The following is a 21346-nucleotide window of genomic DNA, read 5'->3' on the forward strand; positions in this document are numbered from 1 at the left end:
GGAGCCACTTGCTCCAAAAGCTTGCAAACTCATATACCTTTATATGTGTGTTTTCTTGCTGCTGGTTGGTAAATATAGCTTCTAGAATATACATGTTTATACTTTTATAAACTATTTTAGCAGTACTATATGGTTACACATTCCTGAGCATAACTGTTTTGATTTTTAAGTCATGGTTAGTAGTTAATAATTCTAACATTAAAATTACAAAATTGATACTTTCAATGTAAAATAATGATAGTGTATTTGCTTCCTGTTTTTTCCATTTTCTCAGGTATCTATAACTTTTTTACCTTCTGCTCCCTATCTTAGACAAAAGGAACTTTCATCTTCACTCTTCTATCTCACTTTTCATTGATTTGTGCAAATTATTTTTTCCTGTATTTCAGAACAAGAAACAAAAAGTCAAAGAGTGAATGATGTACATACACTGGTTCATCGACTACCACAAATGAACTTTGACATGCTCAACATGCTTGTCAGGCACCTGAAAAAGTAAGTGCTTGTGATGTTATTTTGTGTTCAAACACAAATGTATGGCTAATGTCGATGTATGCAGTGTCAGAACTTTGCTTGTGAAAGAAAAAATACTGTTACCTTGGTCATAAGCTTTTTCCCTTGAATATTCAACCATGATGCAGCTGTGTATGCTAGGGTGGTGTAGCTCATGTACAAAGTATCTCATAGTCGTTTTTTTTTTAACTTAATGCACTTCTGCCCTTTAAAATTGCACAGTAGGGGGGAAAGGAAATCACATTTTTTTTACTTGTGCAAAACGCACGCACATGCACCCACGCATGTACTCCACTGCTCGACTCGCTGCGGCTCACATCGTTACCGTTGCTCGCGCACGCCTTTGTTCCAACCACAAGTCATGGCAGGACGCAAGGGCAACAAGTTGGCAGCGGCGCTGGATCTCTTCATCAATGCTTTGGGGAGTGCCCGCGGCCGCAGACGACAGCAGAAGCCGAAGTGCAAGCAGCGGTCACTGGAATGTGTCCAGTGCTACAAGTGCCAGCAGTTGGGGCATGTGGCGGGTGTCTGTCGGAACGCAGTCGCGTGTTTGTAATGCGCGGCGGCACACGACACCCGTAACTGCCCCAAACCACGCGGAGCAGCCAGCAGATGCGCAAACTTCGGTGGTCCTCACGCCGCCAACTCGCGTAGCTGCAGCTACCGCAAGGAATTTCGTCGGCAGCACACCACACCACGTTCTGAGGCGCCTGCCGCCAAGTCGGCCGCACTGCCTCCCCGCTCCGGCGAGGGGCGCGCCTCGTGCCGTGTCGAAGCGGCCACTGACCAAGCGCTGGCCGACTTACAAGCAGCCATTGCGGCCGAAAGGGCCGTAACGAAGTATGAACTCATGGCTGTCCACCGACAGCTTCAACAGCTGCGGGAGGAGCTGTGGCTTCTGAAGAAGGCGCCGCCTGTCCCTGCTCCTGCCACCCCTGTGAGGCGGCCAGTGGGGGTAGACGCCGCCACCCAGACGTCCACCGACTTGCCTCCTGCAGTAATGCAGGCGGCGTCTCGCATGGAAATCGACGTCGGGACGCCTGCGCTGTCTCCTTCCCTGGAGACAGACGCAGAAGAATCAACCGAGGAAGAGATGCCGACCGCTTCTTCGCAAGCTGAAGAAGCGGAAATCGACGAAGGGCTGCCCCTCCCGCTCCCAGACGAGCGGAGTGTGCAGCCATTCCTGAAGAAGATCGTGGCGTCGCTGAAGGACAGGACATACCCTCACGGGGACAACCCATACCCCTTCAGGTCGGTGCATGCGAAACCACCACTCCCTCATGAACCGTGTGACCTTCGCCACACGCGTGGCATGTTGCGCAAGGCGGTGACGAGGAAGGAGCTGATATTGCTGAACAGCCGCCCCATCTTCACCCCTTCGGACTGGGAGAACATCTACACTGCCTGACTGCCTGTATGTGAGCACAGTGCAGTAACAATCAATGAGATGTTTATGTTTCAAGCAGACTTTGTAAATAAACATGGGCAAATTTAAGGACATGACAAAGGCAAGAAGAGGCAATCATGTTTCGCCATGCCTGTGACCATATGGTGTGAAATGTCTGACACGTATCACAGCTTGTGAATTAAAAATCTCTTCCAAACATGACAAGAATTGCTGCAGGCAGTGAATGAAGATCCATTCCAACCTGTTAGCAAGAGAACATTGTAACAGGAACGGCATGCAATGAGCATGTGGAGTTGGTCACCTCATAAGAGGTCTTTTCTCACACAGGCACATTAAGATGACAGCAGCAGAGTTCATTGGGCTAGAAGAATGTGTGACTGATTTTCTGAGCACTCCTCCACCCTATTACAGCTTGACTGGCCTGCGGAGCCACCTACCTTGAACGAAACAGAAAATCTGTGGGACATGGTGGAACAGTGTAATTAACAATTCCTATAAACCAGATTATTTCCACAGAGGTTGAGTACTAACTGCCTTTCACCTGCTTCGTTCAGTAACCCAAATATTTATTTGAGGACACTCCTCAGAGACATGAACTGGAGTAATGTATACAGTGCTCATGGTATGGACAAAAAATACAACACTTTTATTAACAAAGTCCGTACCTTATTTGTTTACTGTTTTCCCACAAAAAAAACCCGGACTAGACCAAAGTCTGCAAGGAAGCAATGGATTATTAAAGGAATAAAGATATCTTGTGAAACAGAAAGTAAACTGTATTTATCAGTCAAAAACATTTCTGATGTTGATGGGACAGCTCATTGCAAGACATACTGTAAAATATTAAACATCGTAATAAGGACATCAAAGCAAATGCATAACGAGAAAAAGATTATCACTTCAGATAGCAAAACAAAAACAATAAGCAACACAGTGAAGGAGGAGACTGGTAGAAACAGACACGAAGAGGAGCAGATAGCATTAAGAGTAAAGATTATGTTGGTAACAGATATGGACTCTGTTACAAAATGTTTTCAGTTATTTCATAACTATTTACTGAAAAGGTGAGGTTGTCAGGTTCAGTAGATGATGCCACGGAATATCCCAGACCATTATTTGTGATTAACTTCAGTAGTATGAATATGACCCTCACTACACCAGTAGAAGGAATGTCCACCATAGAATCTGTAAAATCAAAAAAAGAATATAGTGGTTATGATAAAATACAAACAAAGTTAATTCCATAGAATGCTTCAGAGTTTACTAACATGTTAACTTACCTGTGTAACATGTCGTTTATCAGTAGAACATTACCTGAATGGTTAAAATATGTTGATGTTAAACCATTGTTTAAGAAAGGAGATATAGAAATACTGCCAAATTTCCATCCAATTTCACTTTTGCCAGCATTCTTCAAAATTTTATAAAAGTATTATGTCATCAGCTTATCAATCATTAGACAGAAAATAAGATATTGTCAGAGTCACAGTTCAGATTTCTAAAGGGTTCTGATACTGAGAAGCCTATCTACACATATAGCAAGAATGTACTTAATTCATTGGACAATAAGTTACAGTATGCTGGTATATTTTGTGATCTGTGAATGGCACCTGACTGTGTAAATCATGATATCCTTTTAAGTAAATTATAAAATAATTATGTAACAGGAAATGTTGCAAAATGATTCACATCCTATATCTCAGGACAGGAAACAAGGATGTCATTAAGAAAAAGGCGTGTATTAAGCTATCAGGCTCCATTATCTTCTCTCTACTACTACCAATTACAACCACTACAGACTAAACCTCTGTCAGCTCAAATGATGCTACAAGAAACTGCCAATACATGTCACTAAGAACAGCTATGTAGAAGAACTGGGAACTAATTGTATGTGGTGGCTCACAAGGTTGCATCTTGGGGCCCCTTACTTTTTTTGTATGTATTAATGACCTTTCATCTATAACATTACCAGATGACCAGTTTATTTTGTTTGCAGGTGATGCAAACATTGCAGAAAATAGCCAAACAAGTATTGTCTTAGAAAGTTTGGTTAATGAAATTTTCATGGACATTAATAAATGGTTCCTAGCCAATTGTTTGTCACTAAACTTAAAAAAAAAAAAAAAAAAAAAAAAAAAACACATTGCATGCAGTTCAGAACCTGTAACAGAGTTTCCCCTGTATAGGGCTACACCTGAACTAAAATATGATGAGAAGCAGATAGACAAAGTTGCATGTGTTAAATTATTGGGATTGCAGTGTGATAATAAATTCAACTAGGAGGAGCATACTACTGAGCTGTTGAAGTGCCTCAGCAAAGCTCTATTTGCAATGTGAATGTCATCAGACATGGATGATGTAAAAATAAAAATCCTGGAATACTACACACACTTTCGTTCCATAATTTCATACGGCATTACTCATCAATCCAAGCTAAAGTGTTATGGGACCAAAACTGTATAATAACAATTGTGTGTGGTGCGAACTCAGGAATATCCTTCAGAGGCCCGTTCAAGGAATTAGGGGTATTAACTACTCTTTCTCAATGTATTTATTCCTTAATGAAATTTGTCATTAAAATATATCTCCTTTTAAAACCAAAAGTTCAGTTCATGGAGTCATTATTACTAATAAGAATTATCTTCACAAAGATTTAAATTTACTTACTTCGGTTCAGAAAAGTGTCCATTGATACGGAAAAACATTTTGAGTAACTTGCGAGCAGCTATAAAAAGTTTAACTGCTAATGAAGTTTGATGTGTATATGTTAAGAGTATTGCCAAATAATGTGTTTGTACAAACTGACTTACATACAAATTCAGTGCAATAGTGCAATCATTGTTAATAAGTTCTGTAAAATAATTTTTCTATTTGATGATACTCGGCTACAATAATCTAAGAATTGTCAGAAGCACACCTCACAGGGAAATGGTCCAGTTCAACATGTCAAAACTTCCCCTGATTTTTTTTTTGCATAGATCAGATGTGTTAACCACTGTGCCATCTGAACATAGTGGTCATTGCAACTGCAAAGACTACCCTAGCATGCCTCCCATCAGACCCAAATTCTCAACTTAGCCACACACTACTGATGTAGTGCCCCTTGCCCATTATCCTCATTACTCACGACATTTTGCCAATTCCTGCAGGCGTTTTCCCATTGGTCTTGATTCGTAGTGGCTGCAGGATAAAAATATATAATTAAGATGAGAATGGCCAATGATTATTTCAGTGTGGATGCATCACCACATCCAGACTCTTAATCACAAGTGAGATGAATGTTACTGATTTTCAGGCTTCTTTGACCTGCTTAAGTAGATTTAGGAAATTATATGGAAAAGGAAATCACAAAATTATGAAGTTTACTTTGAATAAATGTGCAGAGGAGATGTCATTAATAGGTAATACTGTAGAGAAATTTGTAACTAACATGAAGGTTTTTGTTATCCCCTAAAAGCTGCGTATAAAGCCAATCAGTCAGAATTCTAGTAAGAACTGTGTGCAAATGGCACTTTTTCATTTCGAGCGATAAAAGGCATGGACACTTTGCAGTTGGGGAATACTATATCATGTCATATATACAACAATGGTTCTTTTAATCAATGTAGAAACACATGTAAAAATGGGAGAAAATAATTCATTGTGTTTGTTGGACTCTTGGTCTTTGCATCACAACACCTCTGTCATTAAGAGGATGATAAAAAGACTGTTAACATAATTTGAATTCCACCAGGAACTAATAGCGTGAATCAGACTCTCGATAAAAAAAATTTTCATCTCTGTAAAGCATTTTTTGATAAACTGTCAGACAGTATAATTTCTGGTAGCTTTTTATCATTTCAGGTTTATCTGTGAAACAATATTGTTAAACGTAAGTTGTTACTAAATTGTTGGTTTGCCTCACAACATTTTATGAATTTGATAAAGTATGCCTGGTACACTGCACGGTATGCAGAACAAAGGCCATGACCATTTCGTACTCCATCCCAATTTTGTCTAAATGAGACTAGTAATTACCATGAAGTGCTTGAATCCATTTATTTCTCTTTTATCATTGTGCCTGGTGTGAGGAAAATACAGTATTTATTCCCATCATCCAATAGACACTGCACATTTTTGTGATGACTACATGGAACAAACAAGGATCTGTTTCTTTCTTAATAAAATATACATTATTCAAAAATTGTCATAAGAACTGTGCTGCAGGGATTGTTATAAAATATTTCATGTCAACAAATTAACGTCCCAATTGATGGAAGTTGTAATGCAACATCATACACTGCCTTGATTGTCTTTCCTCTACAAGTCATTTGTGTGACAATTATATACACAACAGTTTAGCTCTCGATATGGACTGCAAAAATTATTTATGACATATTCTTCCTGTGTAAAAAATTTTAGGGTAAGTTTTGACATGTTGGATTGGACCATTCTCTTGTCAGTATATTGAACATTGACACATTTTGTGACAAGTTAATTACCTTGTAAAATTTTTTGGTTTATTCCACATCCATGAGAACTATTTCATTGGAACCTGTAGAAGATACATTAGCATATTTGTTTTTCCTTATAAATACTTATTGCATATATTTGTGTTTCTGACATGTTCTACGTTGTGGAGAATCTTCTCACTACGGATCTATTGGAGCAAAAAGTACATCTAATCTAATCTAATGTGTTGTGTTTTAGTGTCAATGGCTAGATTAAAGCACCCTTGGAAAGTGTGATATGTGCCTGTTGTATTAGTTGAAGAAAAACTGTTGTGTTTCGCTCATGTCATAATTGATGTTATCATTTGTTGGTATTAAGACGATATTGCTGTATTCTTCATGTAGATTCTCAAATTTTTGGGAAATGGAAATACAAAGAAAATTTCCTGTCTTGGTACCACAGATGAAATGTCAATGAGAGATCACTTGTTGGTTCCATTATATATACAACTGGAGCAATATTGAGATTAGAACACCATGTTATTTTTAAAAAAATTCTATTTCTAGGACAAATACCTTCTGCTGCTTCCATATGTTATGATTTAATTGTGATTGAACAGTACAATACTTAGTCATATGTCATTAAGCAATTACAAATATTGTTTATCCAAGATACAATGAGATTACTACAGCATACTGCATAAACAAGTATTTTAGTGTCAAAAATTAGAAGACAAAGAAGAAGAAGCATCAGCTTATAGAGTAGTGATAGGCCATACGCTCTCTGTGGCGAACTCATGGTGTTGCTTGAGCGAAAAAATATTGAAATCTGGTTATTTGGGCAAACAGAGGTGGTAACTATCTCGTTTTTACAGGGTTTTGAGTTATATTCTATACATCATTGTTAGAACTTGAACATTAAAGAAATAAGAGACCATTGTTGGCCATTTGCCTTTGGAGACAGAGTAAAACAAATTCTCAAAATATCTTGTTTATTTTGCAGAAGCATCAGTAGACTTTCCCCATCATACTTCTAACTGTGCAATGATGAAGTAGTGACTGGTTTTGTGATGTTTTTAATGATTGTATAACAGTTGGAATATTGCTTGCAGAGGCTTTATTCCCTAAATTCTTTGTTTAGTGTGGAGGATGTTGTTTTTAACTTAATCAATGGGGTCATCTTTTTGCACTGGTCGAATAAGACCACCTTAGGCGCAGATATGTATCAATAACATTCCACCTTAAAATCGAACAGTGGGTACTGTAGGTTGAAATAGTGACAATGTAATTAAAAGATAGATCGCTGCTTACAATAAAAGATGACTCATTAAGTTGCAGACAGGCACAATTAAGAGGCACTTACCCATTATGTTTCAGCCACAGCCTTCATCAGAAAATGAAAGAGAGACACACACACATTCATTCACACAAACAAGCACATCTCTGGGCAGAGCAACTGCTGGAGATGATGGCTGAGAGAGAGAGAGAGAGAGAGAGAGAGAGAGAGAGAGAGAGAGAGAGAGAGAGTGTGTGTGTGTGTGTGTGTGTGTGTGTGTGTGTTTGTTTCTGTTTCTGATGAAAGATGTGGCTGAAAGCTGATGTGTAAGTGTCTTTTAATTGTGTCTGCCTGCAACTGAATGGGTCATCCTTATGGTAAATAACAATCTATATTTTCCTTATGTTGTTGAAATTTCACCTTATTTACCACAGCTAACCCCGTCTCATTAAATAGTGGTTCTTGAAGAATGTAGTTCAATCTTAACTACAAACTATGTTAATATTTTGAAAAATGAAGTTTCTATTGTAACTGTAGGTCTAAATAAACAGCAGTGTCATTGCATTCCACTTTCCATCAGCTAGCAGAGGCAATATATCTATTGAATGTTCCTTACGCACTTGTTGCATTAATTTTCTGTGAAAAACCCAAGTGTTGAATTCACCACCAGGAGTGCAACTAAGTGTCAAAAGTACTAATGGAATTATACAGACAGATGTAACTGATATAGTAGTGCCCACTGTGGCCAGAGATTAAAGTGGCACTAACAATGAAATATAACTTGCATCATCTTTGTTGTTGGCACAGTGTATGGTATCATGCATATTACTACGCAGTCTTTCAGTTCAAATTGCCTACCTCTACGCACTGTTGAATGTGAATCTCATGTCATTGTTAAAGATGTTCACACAAATTCTAATTTGCACAACCCCTTTGATGATTGAGTTAGCTACATTTTGTACACAGCAATATCTGACGTAACATGCACCAAGTGCAAACTCTTAGTACCCTCTAGGTGTCAATGCAGACCATTCGAATTATGCACAATAGTTTACTTAGTGGTTAAACATCACAGTAACTATGACTGTTAATGAATGAAGCTGATGAATGAGGCTACGTGATGTGAGAAAATCAAATTTTTTTACCAACTAATTTATTTGAAATTGTTTCAGTAACAGTATGTACCATACTGTATGTTGTGACGGAAACAAAGACAATGTGAGGGTTGTTACCTCATGGGGGACATTGTATTCTTGTATCACATTGGGTACTACTGCTTTGGCAGTCGGTTGTTGATGAAAAAAATGGTGAATGTTGCCAAAAGTTCACATTTTCATAGAGAATTAATGCACCAAGAACATTCATAAAACAAACCCATTATGAATGATCTGGTGGTAGTATAATATTAATAAATGATAATTAATTGAAACCCTCAGCTGCTGACAGATGATGTTGACATACCTCGATGGGGACAGCTGAAAATGTATGCCCCGACCAGTACTCAAACCCGGGATCTCCTGCTTACATGGCAGACGCTCTATCCATCTGAGCCACTGAGGACACAGATGAATAGCACGACTGCAGGGACTTATGCCTTGCACGCCTCCCATCAGACCCACATTCCCAGCTGTCCACAATCTACATATGTAATGTACCTAATAGATATTTGCCCATCCACTCATTACTCGCGCACACTAAGGTGACAATTCCCGTAAGAGTTCGAGCAACCAGTGTGCATTCGCACAGACGAAGTTCAGTGGCTGGGTAGCCTTTAACTATATATATGAAGATAGTAACTGTTCTCGAAAGAACAGATACCATTGATGACCATGCAGCTTCTCTAGAATAAATGATAATTAACTGAAACTCTCAGCTGCCGACAGGTTTTGTTGCTATACCTCGAAGTGGACAGCTGAAAATGTGTGCCCCGACCAGGACTCGAACCCGGGATCTCCTGCTTACATGGCAGACGCTCTATCCATCTGAGCCACCGAGGCTGCACAGTCATCAATGGTATCTGTTCTTTCGAGAACAGTTACTATCTTCATGTAATGTTAATTTATTTCTTCCAGAATTTGCGTTAGTTGAGAAAAGGAATTAACTCTTTGTGGAACTTACTGACAGCAAAATTGAAAATCGGTATTGTCATTGGCATAAAGGGGAATCTTCCCTGCACCATCTTACACATTTTATTCGTATAATGGAATACAAATCACAGAATACCGTACAGACCTACTTTTAACAAGATGTAGAGATCAGTTGGCTATGCAGTGATCTAGGCAGAAACCGACCTGCTCAGGAATAATGGAGGTGTTGATGAACTTGGAATTTCGTCAAGATGAGATGCTCCTGAACTTTCCACAAGCAGCTTACAAGTGAAATTAGTTAGTATTCTTGTTAGATTTAAGTAGAGGTACATCTTGAGCAATCTTCCAGGCCACTAAATAAACTTTTTTCGGTAGACAGTTGCTAAGTAGACAATTGCTGAAAATTACATTTTCTTCAGTGCAGTGTGTGAACATATGAGGTGTGATCAAAAAGTAAAGGGAACTTCCATTTTTTCTTGAAGAACCTTTATTTATTCATCATCAACTTTGTCAGTTAATAAAATATTCTTGGGTGTCAAGCTACATCAAGTGGTTAACTGCGCATGAGCTTTCAGCAGAGATCTCCTCTGCCATTGTCAAATGGTTGACTGTTGTGTGAATGCCACTGCTGTGCTTATATAGCTGTGGTGCCACCAGTGACATCACTGGTGTCCAGTCACACACCATATATGGAAATGTTTTGGTGGCACGACTGCTTCAGCTCCCCAATCACAGGATCCCAGACTGTACTCAGCTGCAATCCACCGTGTCTGTCGAGGGTGTTGTCTGATATTTGATCTCTGTTGCTTCATTTATTCTGGTATCCCAGAAGCTATTCGTCCATTAATAATAATGTCGTCAAATGCAATTCGGCATCAGTTTTCCATTGCATGTTCTGTTACAGCTGATTTTTCGGGATAACGAAAGCGGAAACGTCTTTCATGTTCTGTACAGTGCTGTTCAATAGTGCAGATAGTCTGACAGACTTGAAACTGCCCATACCCATACAGTATTTTGTATGTTCCCGGTGTTCCGAAGCCTACGTTGTCTTTCTCAGGCTTCATTAGTAGCAAGATCTTCGCTGGGGGCCTGTGACTGTGTCGATTTTATATTCTTTCAGATGCCGATTAATCTCCCTGTTACTGAGCTACAAAACAGTAAAAATGCAATCTTCTTCATATCATCTTCAGGGGTGTTCTGCTTTCATGGCTTACATGAAACTGCTTGTGAAATTTGTCTGTTGTTGTGACCGTTTTCCTTGAAAACTTTACCTAAATGGCTCAGTTCCCTCGGCAGGTTTTTGGCATTTGAGACGGGACCCAACATCCGGAATAATGAGAAAGACTTTGGAACTCCTCAAAGGGTCATCACTGGAAGAGAGTGTTATCAAAAATCTCCTACCTCAGGCACGCGCACCAACCACATTCTACAGTCTGGCAAAGGTACACCTTATGGCCTATAGTGAGCACCATGGGATCGCAGACACTCTTCGACTTGTGTACTCTGGTACACTCTTAAAGAGTTCATGCTAGTGACTCAATACAATTTTACTTCCATATAAGGGCTACCTATCTTGAGTCACATTCCACTTCCTAATATCACACACTGCTATGTGAATACCAGCGGATTGTTGATACCCTGACCTTCCAGTATTTGACAGCATATAACACATTCCCTGTGAAGTGAAAAAGATTAAGATCAAGATATCCCACTCTTATCACAGCCAGGATTTGTACTGAAAGTGAATGGAAATGCCATTGGCAACAACGTTGCCCCCAAAGTACCTTAACCAAAAGAAACACCTGGATTTGACCAGCCTTGGCAGTTTGGATTACAGTGAACAACATTCGAATGGGCTGTGGAACATCTGCAGACAAACTCCACAAGTGGGGGGCAAATTTTCATCACCATTTTGTGACTGTGGTCTGGGACAACAGGCAGTTACGTTGTATCAACATCTCTTGCGTGTGCGTACAAGGATCCTTCTGAAGATTTCCACACAGGGATGAGTGGTGTGATAGACTGTGTAAAAGACTTTGATATTTGTCTATAGCTATTGTCATTTGTGTTCTATTGTACTTGAGATCTGTGTGGCTTGTTGATGTGGTTCAAAGACTCTTCTGTATGCCAGAAGATAAATAATAATAATTTCCATTGCTTAATTTTACATTGATTTCTCGTTAAAAACTTAAATGTCTAATGGTCATTATGCAGGGTTGCAGAGAAAAGTGAAAAAAATCGGATGACTGTGAGCAATCTGAGCACCTGTTTTGGGCCTACACTGTTGCGTCCTGAAGAGGAAACTGTTGCGGCCATCATGGAGACAAAGTTCTTTAATGTCGTTATTGAGATACTGATTGAGAACTATGACAAGGTGTGTAAAGTTTGATATTGACATAGTATATCCCTTTTTCCTCTCCCCTTCCTATGGTCTGCTTGTAACACAACTATTATACATGATTGCTAGTAAGTCCTAGCCTTTCAAACAGGAGTCATTCAAAGAATCTAGTAATAAATTAATAATCTAACAAGAACTTGAAGTACATATTTTGAAGATCTGAATAAAATACGAATTTTCACAAACTGTCAAGTATTAATTAAGTTGTTGTTTGGAGAAGTACTCAGAATTAGTAGCATCAAATTATTGCAGTTTATGAGTAATATTTTAAAGTAAGGTAATCAGAGCTTTATTCCTTGATACACCAAGTTATTGATATCTCAGTAGAAGTAATGTGAATGAAAATATTGGATTTTGCGCAGCTGTAGCAAGACTTTTAATTTTCCAGTTTGTGGTGAACATAAAACATGTACCAGTAATGCATAAATAAAAATTTGTGCTGATGAAAAATTATAATGTTTTAACCTATATTAGCAATCTTACACCTAAAAATGCAGTCTGCCTTGGATGGAATAGTTAAAAGAAGTGGTTACTCAAAAAGAACTTGGGGGGGGGGGGGGGGGGTGTCACTTTTAGTATCTCCTACCCTAAGTGCTGCAACAGCTCATATGTTCTGTTGACAAACTTTGCACAGGTGTTACCAAATATGATATGAAACCTGTTCAAGAGTTATTGTGGCATGTTTCCTGTGACTTGCCTTTCAAAATTATCCCAACGTTACGTAATAACCAGCTGTGTTCACTGTTGATTCCTTGATGAGATAATAAATTACTGGTCAATATTGCAGCACCAGAAGACTGTCATCATGACTTTCTGGGGGGCTGCTGTTTTAAATTTCTACAATGGTGGAGAAGCATGTGTTGCCTTTTCATATTTGATTTAACACAGTTTAGCCATGTTTTACCCCAATAACAATACACCACACTATTGAGACTCCATCACGAAAGTAAATCATATGCATGGAGTACAAACATATCCTAATGGTTTTATGAGTTGTAATTCTCTTGGGTTCTCAGTAAGAACATGTCTCTCTACAGCTGAATAGCTCATGAAGGTTTGTTAGTAATACAACTAAGAGAGATGTGCTAATTTCCTGATGCTTGCTTTCAGTATGGAAATATATTATCATCTGTAATGGACAAATTTGGCTAGTCTTATTGTATCATCTCATTCACAACTGTTGATGTTGATTAATTCCATGCATGAGACCTGCACCAGTGTTTGTCATATGAGAGTTAACACATTATTCCTCACGAAACTGAAAGTAATATTGTCTGCTGCTGAAGTACTCTTTAGAATTGAAAACAAAATCATGATACTAATGTACAAGTTGCATCATATTTTTGTGGGCTTCTTAAAATTGGTAGTGCGATGGTCAGAAATGATGCATGAAATCTATAACTCAAATAAAATAACTTTGTGACTGACAGATTGTGGTGGTGGAGTGCAGCATTGATAGCTTACAACCAGCCATGCCTGACGAGGCTGTGCATTGTACCTATAAGTGCACAGCATAGTGAGCACCAGATGCTTGAGAAGAACTACATGTGGCTGGCACCTATCACACTACTCATTGTAATGCCAGTCACAAAGCTATTTTAAAGAAAGTATTCTACTTACACGTGAATCTTGTATTGAAATGCTGTGGCCATAATGAGATATTAATATGAAGAAATATGCTAACAGTAAAAAAAAAATTTTTTTTACTTACTTTTAGAATAAAGGATGTAAAATTATACTTTGAAAGTAAAGAAACAAACTATATTAAAAGTGTGTTAAATATTGGTCATTGCAAGTAGCTATAGCTCATTGGATTCATGTGGTAGGAGCCTGTCTGCTTCATATTGTTGTAATGCAGTAATAACAAGGGCTGCAGCATTGTTATTGACAGAAGTGTTGTTATTAATCTTTTCAAGCTTTTATTTAGTCTATTTAGTGAAAAAATATCATTAATTTCCACCTAAAGAAATAAAAGGTTTAACTTTTTGCAGATATTCCGGACATCCCCAGAGCCATCTGAAATACCAAATCTACCTGCAGCTACACAGATACAACCACAGCTTGGGATGGCCACTAATATTGCTGCTGCTACAAATGGAGGCATTCCTCTACACCATAACCATAACCACAACCATGTTATACCTCCACCTAGAGCAAAGTATGCTCATCAGCAGTCATCACACGCTGTTGCACATGTATGTATAATTACATTTTCCAAATTTAAAATTTGACATAACAGGTTTTGAGATAATTCTTCTTATAATAAATAGAACTCCCCAATACTTACTTCAAGAGTGAAATGAAAATGCTGTGAACAGAGACCCTATTAATGACGGATTTTAAAATAAATTCAAGCGTTATAAATTTTGATGTAAAGTGCTTGGTGTTTACTCATTTATACTGATTTGAGTTAGCACTTCATTTTTGAAACTAGAATTGTTTTCATCTTTCGATGCTCTAGTATTATGTAAGTCAGCTAGCTGTCTTGCAGGGTGAAAAAACTAAGAGGGCCTCATATGTCTGTCTTGAAGTTATTTTTCTTCTTCTTCTTCTTCTTCTTTTCTTTCTAAAAGCTGCATAAGGTGCAGTTTGCTTGACCAATTCAGTTACTTCTTTTGGGACACTTGGACAAGAAGGGCAAATACAAATGTTTGAGATAATCTTGAACACAGTGGTCTTGCACATTTCAGTCTGTAGATTACAAAGCTACTAAGCGTAAGAGAAAATTCTTTTTTTCCTCTTAACATAGTGAAATGGAACTGTGCTTCTGCCGTTTTGAACTTTCGAGCTATAACATTGAGGACTGGACATTAGAAAGTTGAAATCTTTATATAGAAAAGACCTGGCAACAAGTGTAATCTTCTTTAGTATTATTTGTCTGAGCTTTTCAAAAGTATGTAGTTCCTGTGTAAAGTGTTTTTCTTTAGATGCATAAAATAAATACTTACAGGCTTAGGATAGTAAATGACTTCCCCATATAACAATGTGCTTTTTAAAATGTTTTGTGGTACTAGTTTTTTCTACCATCATTTCTCACAAGGAGAGGTCACAGGCATGGGATCAAATGTTTGAAACCAGCTATATGGTGATGTAGGTCAGGGCACTAGGTGTCATACGCTGCAGCTTTTCACCCTGATAGGCCCTCCTTTGTGAGTAACGAGTGCATAAAAATTTCATAATTTGGTTTTATTTCTCAAGAGTTTTAAAGGCGAGCTTTGCATGGACTAGTGGTACAATGTAATGGTGAACATATCCCTTCATTTCATATGCAGAAGGTTGTGGGTTTGTATCTCCTCAGGTGCTTTGAAATTTTTTACTTTTTAATCTTAAAATGATTTTGATCATTATTTTTGTACAGTTAGTGGTTTAAATGTACTTTTTTGTTTCTGTTCTTTTGTTACACTATTTTAGTCATTGTTTGAACTTCATAATTTACTGTCATGTTTTCTTCTCTTCGTGCTTTTTCAATTTGGAATCTGTGTGCACGTGAATTTAATTATTTCAATATAATAGAGGGAAACATTCCACATGGGAAAAAATATATATAAAAACAAAGATGAGGTGACTTACCAAACGAAAGCGCTGGCAGGTCGATAGACACACAAACATACACACAAAATTCTAGCTCTCGCAACCAACAGTTGCCTCATCAGGAAAGAGGGAAGGAGAGGGAAAGACGAAAGCATGTGGGTTTTAAGGGAGAGGGTAAGGAGTCATTCCAATCCCGGGAGCGGAAAGACTTACCTTAGGGGGAAAAAAGGACAGGTATACACTCGCACACACACACACACACACACATATCCATCCACACATACAGACACAAGCAGACATATTTAAATATGTTTGCTTGTGTCTGTATGTGTGGATGGATATGTGTGTGTGTGCGAGTGTATACCTGTCCTTTTTTTCCCCTAAGGTAAGTCTTTCCGCTCCCGGGATTGGAATGACTCCTTACCCTCTCCCTTAAAACCCACATGGTTTCGTCTTTCCCTCTCGTTCCCTCTTTCCTGATGAGGCAACCGTTGGTTGCGAAAGCTAGAATTTTGTGTGTATGTTTGTGTTTGTTTGTGTGTCTATCGACCTGCCAGCGCTTTCGTTCGGTAAGTCACCTCATCTTTGTTTTTATATATGTGAATTTAATTAGTTTTATTTGTATCTCTTAATATTTAAACCTTTAAAATGGGTAATCTATTTGTTAAGAACAAAAGATAAAATAATCTATCTATATTGACCGTGCAATAGTGTCAAAAATGTGTGTTTCATTAGAAAATGTTCAGTTTTTTTTAAAATGGTGATTGTCACACAAAGTATTGAAACACAATTTCTTGTTGCCCTATGTACAAAATAATAAAGATGAAAATGTAAATGAAAGAATGGATTGTAAATAAAATTGAATTCAAGTAAAGAATGAATGCAAATAACATAAATGAAAATACAAGATGATGAAACAGAAGAAATTAAATTGAATACATAATAATTAAAATCACATGAACAAAATTCCAAGTGAAAGGAGAATGAAAGGAAGAAAAAATAAGGGCAAATAAGAAAATTAATATGTTGATTAAAATTATGTGAATAAGGATTAGGAAGAAAATGTTGCACTTAAACCAATTAATTGAGTACAAATAATGATCGAAATCATTTCAATCAAGATTAAAAAATAAAAACATTTCAAATCACTTGATGACATATGAACCCACTACTTTTTGTGGGTGGCAAATGAACATTAACCATTACTCTGTACCACCAGCCTGTATATCACTGCTATTTTTAAAGCTTAAGAGCAGCAAGTGCAATCAAGAAATTTTTTTGACTATGACTCGTAAATGAGGGCCCACTAGCATGGATGCCTGCAGCTTGTGGTACCTTGAATCGTAACATACACAATCGTATGGTTTCCAAAATTCAGTCTCAAACCTGGAATTTCCCTTATCAGTATTCCAGAAAAAGATATATCTGATTCAAAGAACTTGAAGGTGTAACAATTTTTCATTTATTGTTGTGGGACTACTGCTGTGTTTCATTTTCAGAACTATCCATTTAGAAAAATTATAGGGAAAGGGAATTTCCATTCAAAAATTTGTTAAATTCTACAAAGGACAGATGGACTGGACAGTACTTACTTTCAGGTAGCACATCTCCAGTGTATATTATTCAAGCCCATGAAGATGAGTATACTTAGTATTCATAGTTTAAAAAATTACAGCTTACGTTTTGTGGGGAGAAAAGGGGAAGATGTTGGAAGAGATTGAGTTGAAGAAAGCAGTGCAGTAGCAGCAACAGCAGCAGTAGTGGTTTCCATTCATTTTGAATCTATTCATAGTTAGCGCTTTTGAATTATTTATAGCTGAGTCTACATTTTAGCATCAAATTTTATTCACCTCTATATCACTTTCACAAAAATATTGGTCATATCCTGGTATTACAGTTTAAGAACAAAAACATAATTCATATGTGCAGGCATTTAAGAACTTCGTAGCACTAGTTTGACAAGGATGGAGCAGTTAGTTGGCCATGGCCTCGTTGCATTGGGAACCATCCTCTTGCCTTTAGTAATTTAGAGGGTAACTAGATGGGGTTAGGGTTTTCATGTGCCCAGCTTCAAGGGCAGTCTGTTGACAACAGTGCAGCCTCATCTGGTTTATCCCTCGTGTACAATATTGTTTTGTTTATGCATTTTTCCAAAGAAGTTATTTCACAGTATAAAGTGCTTGTGCTACTCTTGTTCATTTATTTCTCAACTCTAATCCCTGTGCACAATGTACACAAATTATCAGCTGAAGTCAGGACAATGACAAAATGGTTGATTTACATTTTCTATTCCAGAAGTTCCCATTAGTCTGCCTGAATCACTGCACATGCTGTCAAGGGGTGTAGGATGAGCTGAATTCCTGATCAGTTCTCAGGCAAATCACCTTATCTTACACCCAGTGGCATGTACATCTCGAAAACAGTGATATGCATCGCTCGTTTATGGATACTATCTTCTTTTAGAATATGAGCTTAGAAGACCTGGAAGTATTCTGGTCTCAGCACGGTATCAGTAAATGATTGAGAATGAAATCTTCGTCTCCTGGATCACTGGAATGATAAAATTACATTGCAGCATGTGCATTCTCCCATAACTATACTTATCTCATCATTCAATATTAAATGGCTCCCATCTGATACAACAGTATTGTGGAAAGGAAAGCTGCTACTCACCAAATAGAGGAGATGGTGAGTCGCAGATAGGCACAACAAAAAGACTGTCACAATACAAGCATTTGGCTGACAAGGCATTTGTCGAAAACACACACACACACACACACACACACACACACACACACACACTCGACTGTAGCCTCTGGCACCTGAAGCCACACTGTGTGTGTGTGTGTGTGTGTGTGTGTGTGTGTGTGTTTTAATTCCAGTGAAGTCCTTTTTGGCTGAAATCTTACTTGTTTGACAATATTTTTGTTGTAACTATCTGTGACTCAACACCTCCACTATATGGTGAGTAGCAGTCTATCATTAATCATAATATTGTCATTGTTCCTTGCTTTTCCATTGTTTGATACTACTAGATGAAGTGGTGCTGAGGTTAGCATACTGGACTTGCATCCAGGGTGGTTGCACTTCAATTTCCCACTCAGCCATCCAGATTTGGATTTTCCATTGTTTCCTTAAATTGCTTAAGGTTAATGTTGGAATGGTTCATTAAGAAAAGATACACTCTTTTTTATTAACTGAATACAAACGGTCAGAGGAATGTCTTCATAAATTACATGATCGATTCAAGCATTGTCCATCAAGTCAGATGGTGCACTGTTTAAGGTACTGCTCTCGTATTTAAAAGGAGCAGGGTTTATATAAAGGAAAAAAGGTTAATTCATGTTCGTCAATGAAACTGAGGCCTCTACTTCGCTATGGTACTGTTGAATCACATAGATAAGCATGCAGGCACAGAAACGTATACTATTTATGTAAAGGCTTCTGATTTCTGTTGACTGTGGACTAGAACAAGATAATATTGGGTGAAACATTTAGAAAAAATGGAATGGGATACCTTCTTAGTTGTTATTCCAGCTTCCTCTTCTATTACTTCAAAGTGTACCTGAATTTCAAAACAAGGGTAGGAGTTTGTTAGGTCTTTTTGGGAGAACAATCTCAGCAATATTCCTCAAGCAGTTTAGGGAAATACGAATCTGGATGCCCATGGGAAATATAAAGCCTATTTCTACAGAATGTGGGTCCAGTGTATTAAGCACTATGCCTCCTTGATCAGTTAATTCGTTGGTGGCTACCTAAATTTTGATGTGAAATGTACCATATTTTAACATCAAGATCTTTGGGTACCAATAGATCATTGACATATCAAAAACTCTGAGATGGCGATGTAGGTTACCTGATGTAAGGACCAAGTTAAATGGAGGTTCATAGGTTAGACAAATATTTCTGCTTTTAAATATGCTGACACTGTGTTAGTGAAACTGTATTTTCTCTTGGAACAGCTTGTCCGCACATATGACACTCCAACGCCTGTATCATTGGGAGGAGGAATGAATCACGTAGGAATTACTGGGCCAGGGTACGGTATTTCACCGACCCCGAGTGCACATACGACTGGTCTTCCTGCTGCAGCTCATCATAAGTTGCAGCCTTCCATTGTGTCAAGTCGAGTCAGTCCTTCCAGTGTTTCAGCTTTTTCTGAAAGCAACCTGCTGAGTCTTGGGCATCCGTCTTACCACAGCTACCACTCCAAGCCCCATTATTTTTACAGCACAAGGGGTGAGTATGTTAATGTATTACACAAAGTTATCTCCTTGAGGACTTTCTTAAAAGAGATACACATATGATTTTACTTTTTGTGCTTACATTACATGTTAAAAATGTTAATTCACTCTCACCTCTCTCTCTCTCTCTCTCTCTCTCTCTCTCTCTCTCTCTCTCTCTCTCTCTCTCTGCAATCATAAAGCAAATGAGAGGAGAGGAAAGGGTCCAGTAAAACAGGACTAGTTTGAGACCAGATGATGGCAGACAGCAGGAGAAGATAGGCCAGGATTTAAATTACTTGCATTCAATGTATCCTATCGACTTGAATTGTCATTTTTCTGATGTGACTTTGATGTTGAATAGTTATACTTGCTTCAACCCTATCTGCTTTGGGGGATGCTTCCAAATAAAGTTTATTTTAGCTTTTGTTCTGATGTACACTGATGGTCAGAACATTACAAGCATTCCCCTCCTGTGAAAATATTTGTGCTTAGGCTATGTACATGACACGCGACATAATGCAAAAGGTATATAACATATGTGATGGAATGGAGAAATTATTCATTTGGCATCCATGTGGAGAAAGAGGGAAACATTTTGTTTGGATGCCAATAAGAAATCCTATATTGTCATTGCATGGCAGCTTACAGTGATTATCATGTAAATGTCGAGTTTTACCTGGTTTTCACATGTTGATGGTATTACTGTCAATCAGAAACAGTTAGATGACCGTGGAATCACTCATAGATATCAAGGCTTTGAATGTGCTTAATCCAAGATCATAGGTATCAGAAGCCTAGCTGACTGTGGATTATATTACTCTTGGGGAAAAAAGTTTTTAAAGTATAATTTCTTTGCACATAATTGAAAATGGTCATATGAAATGGGCAGTCCATATTTATAATCCACTTTAATTGATCACATTATCAATTACTATTTTAATGGACATGAGAACATTGTAATTGGACTACGAAAATCAGAAATAAGTTACCTGGTCAGCTAGATCCAGTTTCCTGTTAAATGTTGGAAGGCACATACCTCTGCACCAAGAGAACACTAACTCAACATGTGAACTGTGGGGTGTGCACCAACCAGTGATTGCAGTATTACAGTATTGATAACATTTGGGATGTGTTTGTTACAGTGGCCAAATTGTAATCTGTGGAATGTATAACAATAATCATCGTCATCATTATTATTATTATTTTTATTATTGTTGTTATTGTTTCGCCCACTTGCATCCCACCATAGTTGATTTCTTCCCAACAAATTCGGCATTTTCCACAGACACCATTATCTGTGTCTTAGGGGTAAAAGAATGCTACTGTGCTTCTTTCACAATTTATTATTAATGTTACTGCAAAACCTAGGTTTTGGGTTATAAGCCCATTTTCAAGTACACTACTGATTCCCAAAGATGACAAGGCAGAGATAATTATCTCAACTTCTTAAGGTATCAATCCATAGCTTAACATAAAA

The 21346-nt window shown here is 38.0% G+C and overlaps 1 protein-coding gene and 1 non-coding gene across 2 annotated transcripts in view; one reads left to right on the forward strand and one right to left on the reverse strand.

The window, feature by feature from the left end:
• The window catches only part of LOC124805077 (rho GTPase-activating protein 10), a 596619-nt gene that overhangs the window by 550881 nt on the left and 24392 nt on the right, over nt 1-21346 (forward strand). Inside the window, exons 14-17 of the mRNA XM_047265509.1 lie at nt 390-495; nt 11929-12088; nt 14104-14307; nt 19606-19882. Of these exons, the coding sequence (XP_047121465.1) occupies nt 390-495; nt 11929-12088; nt 14104-14307; nt 19606-19882 (747 nt within the window). The remainder of the gene's footprint in view (nt 1-389; nt 496-11928; nt 12089-14103; nt 14308-19605; nt 19883-21346) is intronic.
• Trnat-ugu lies at nt 9551-9624 on the reverse strand. The gene has a single exon. It is a non-coding gene; the product is annotated as a tRNA-Thr (tRNA).

Source organism: Schistocerca piceifrons, chromosome 7 (genome assembly GCF_021461385.2).
Source record: "Schistocerca piceifrons isolate TAMUIC-IGC-003096 chromosome 7, iqSchPice1.1, whole genome shotgun sequence".
In the NCBI taxonomy this organism is placed as follows: Eukaryota; Metazoa; Arthropoda; class Insecta; order Orthoptera; family Acrididae; genus Schistocerca; species Schistocerca piceifrons.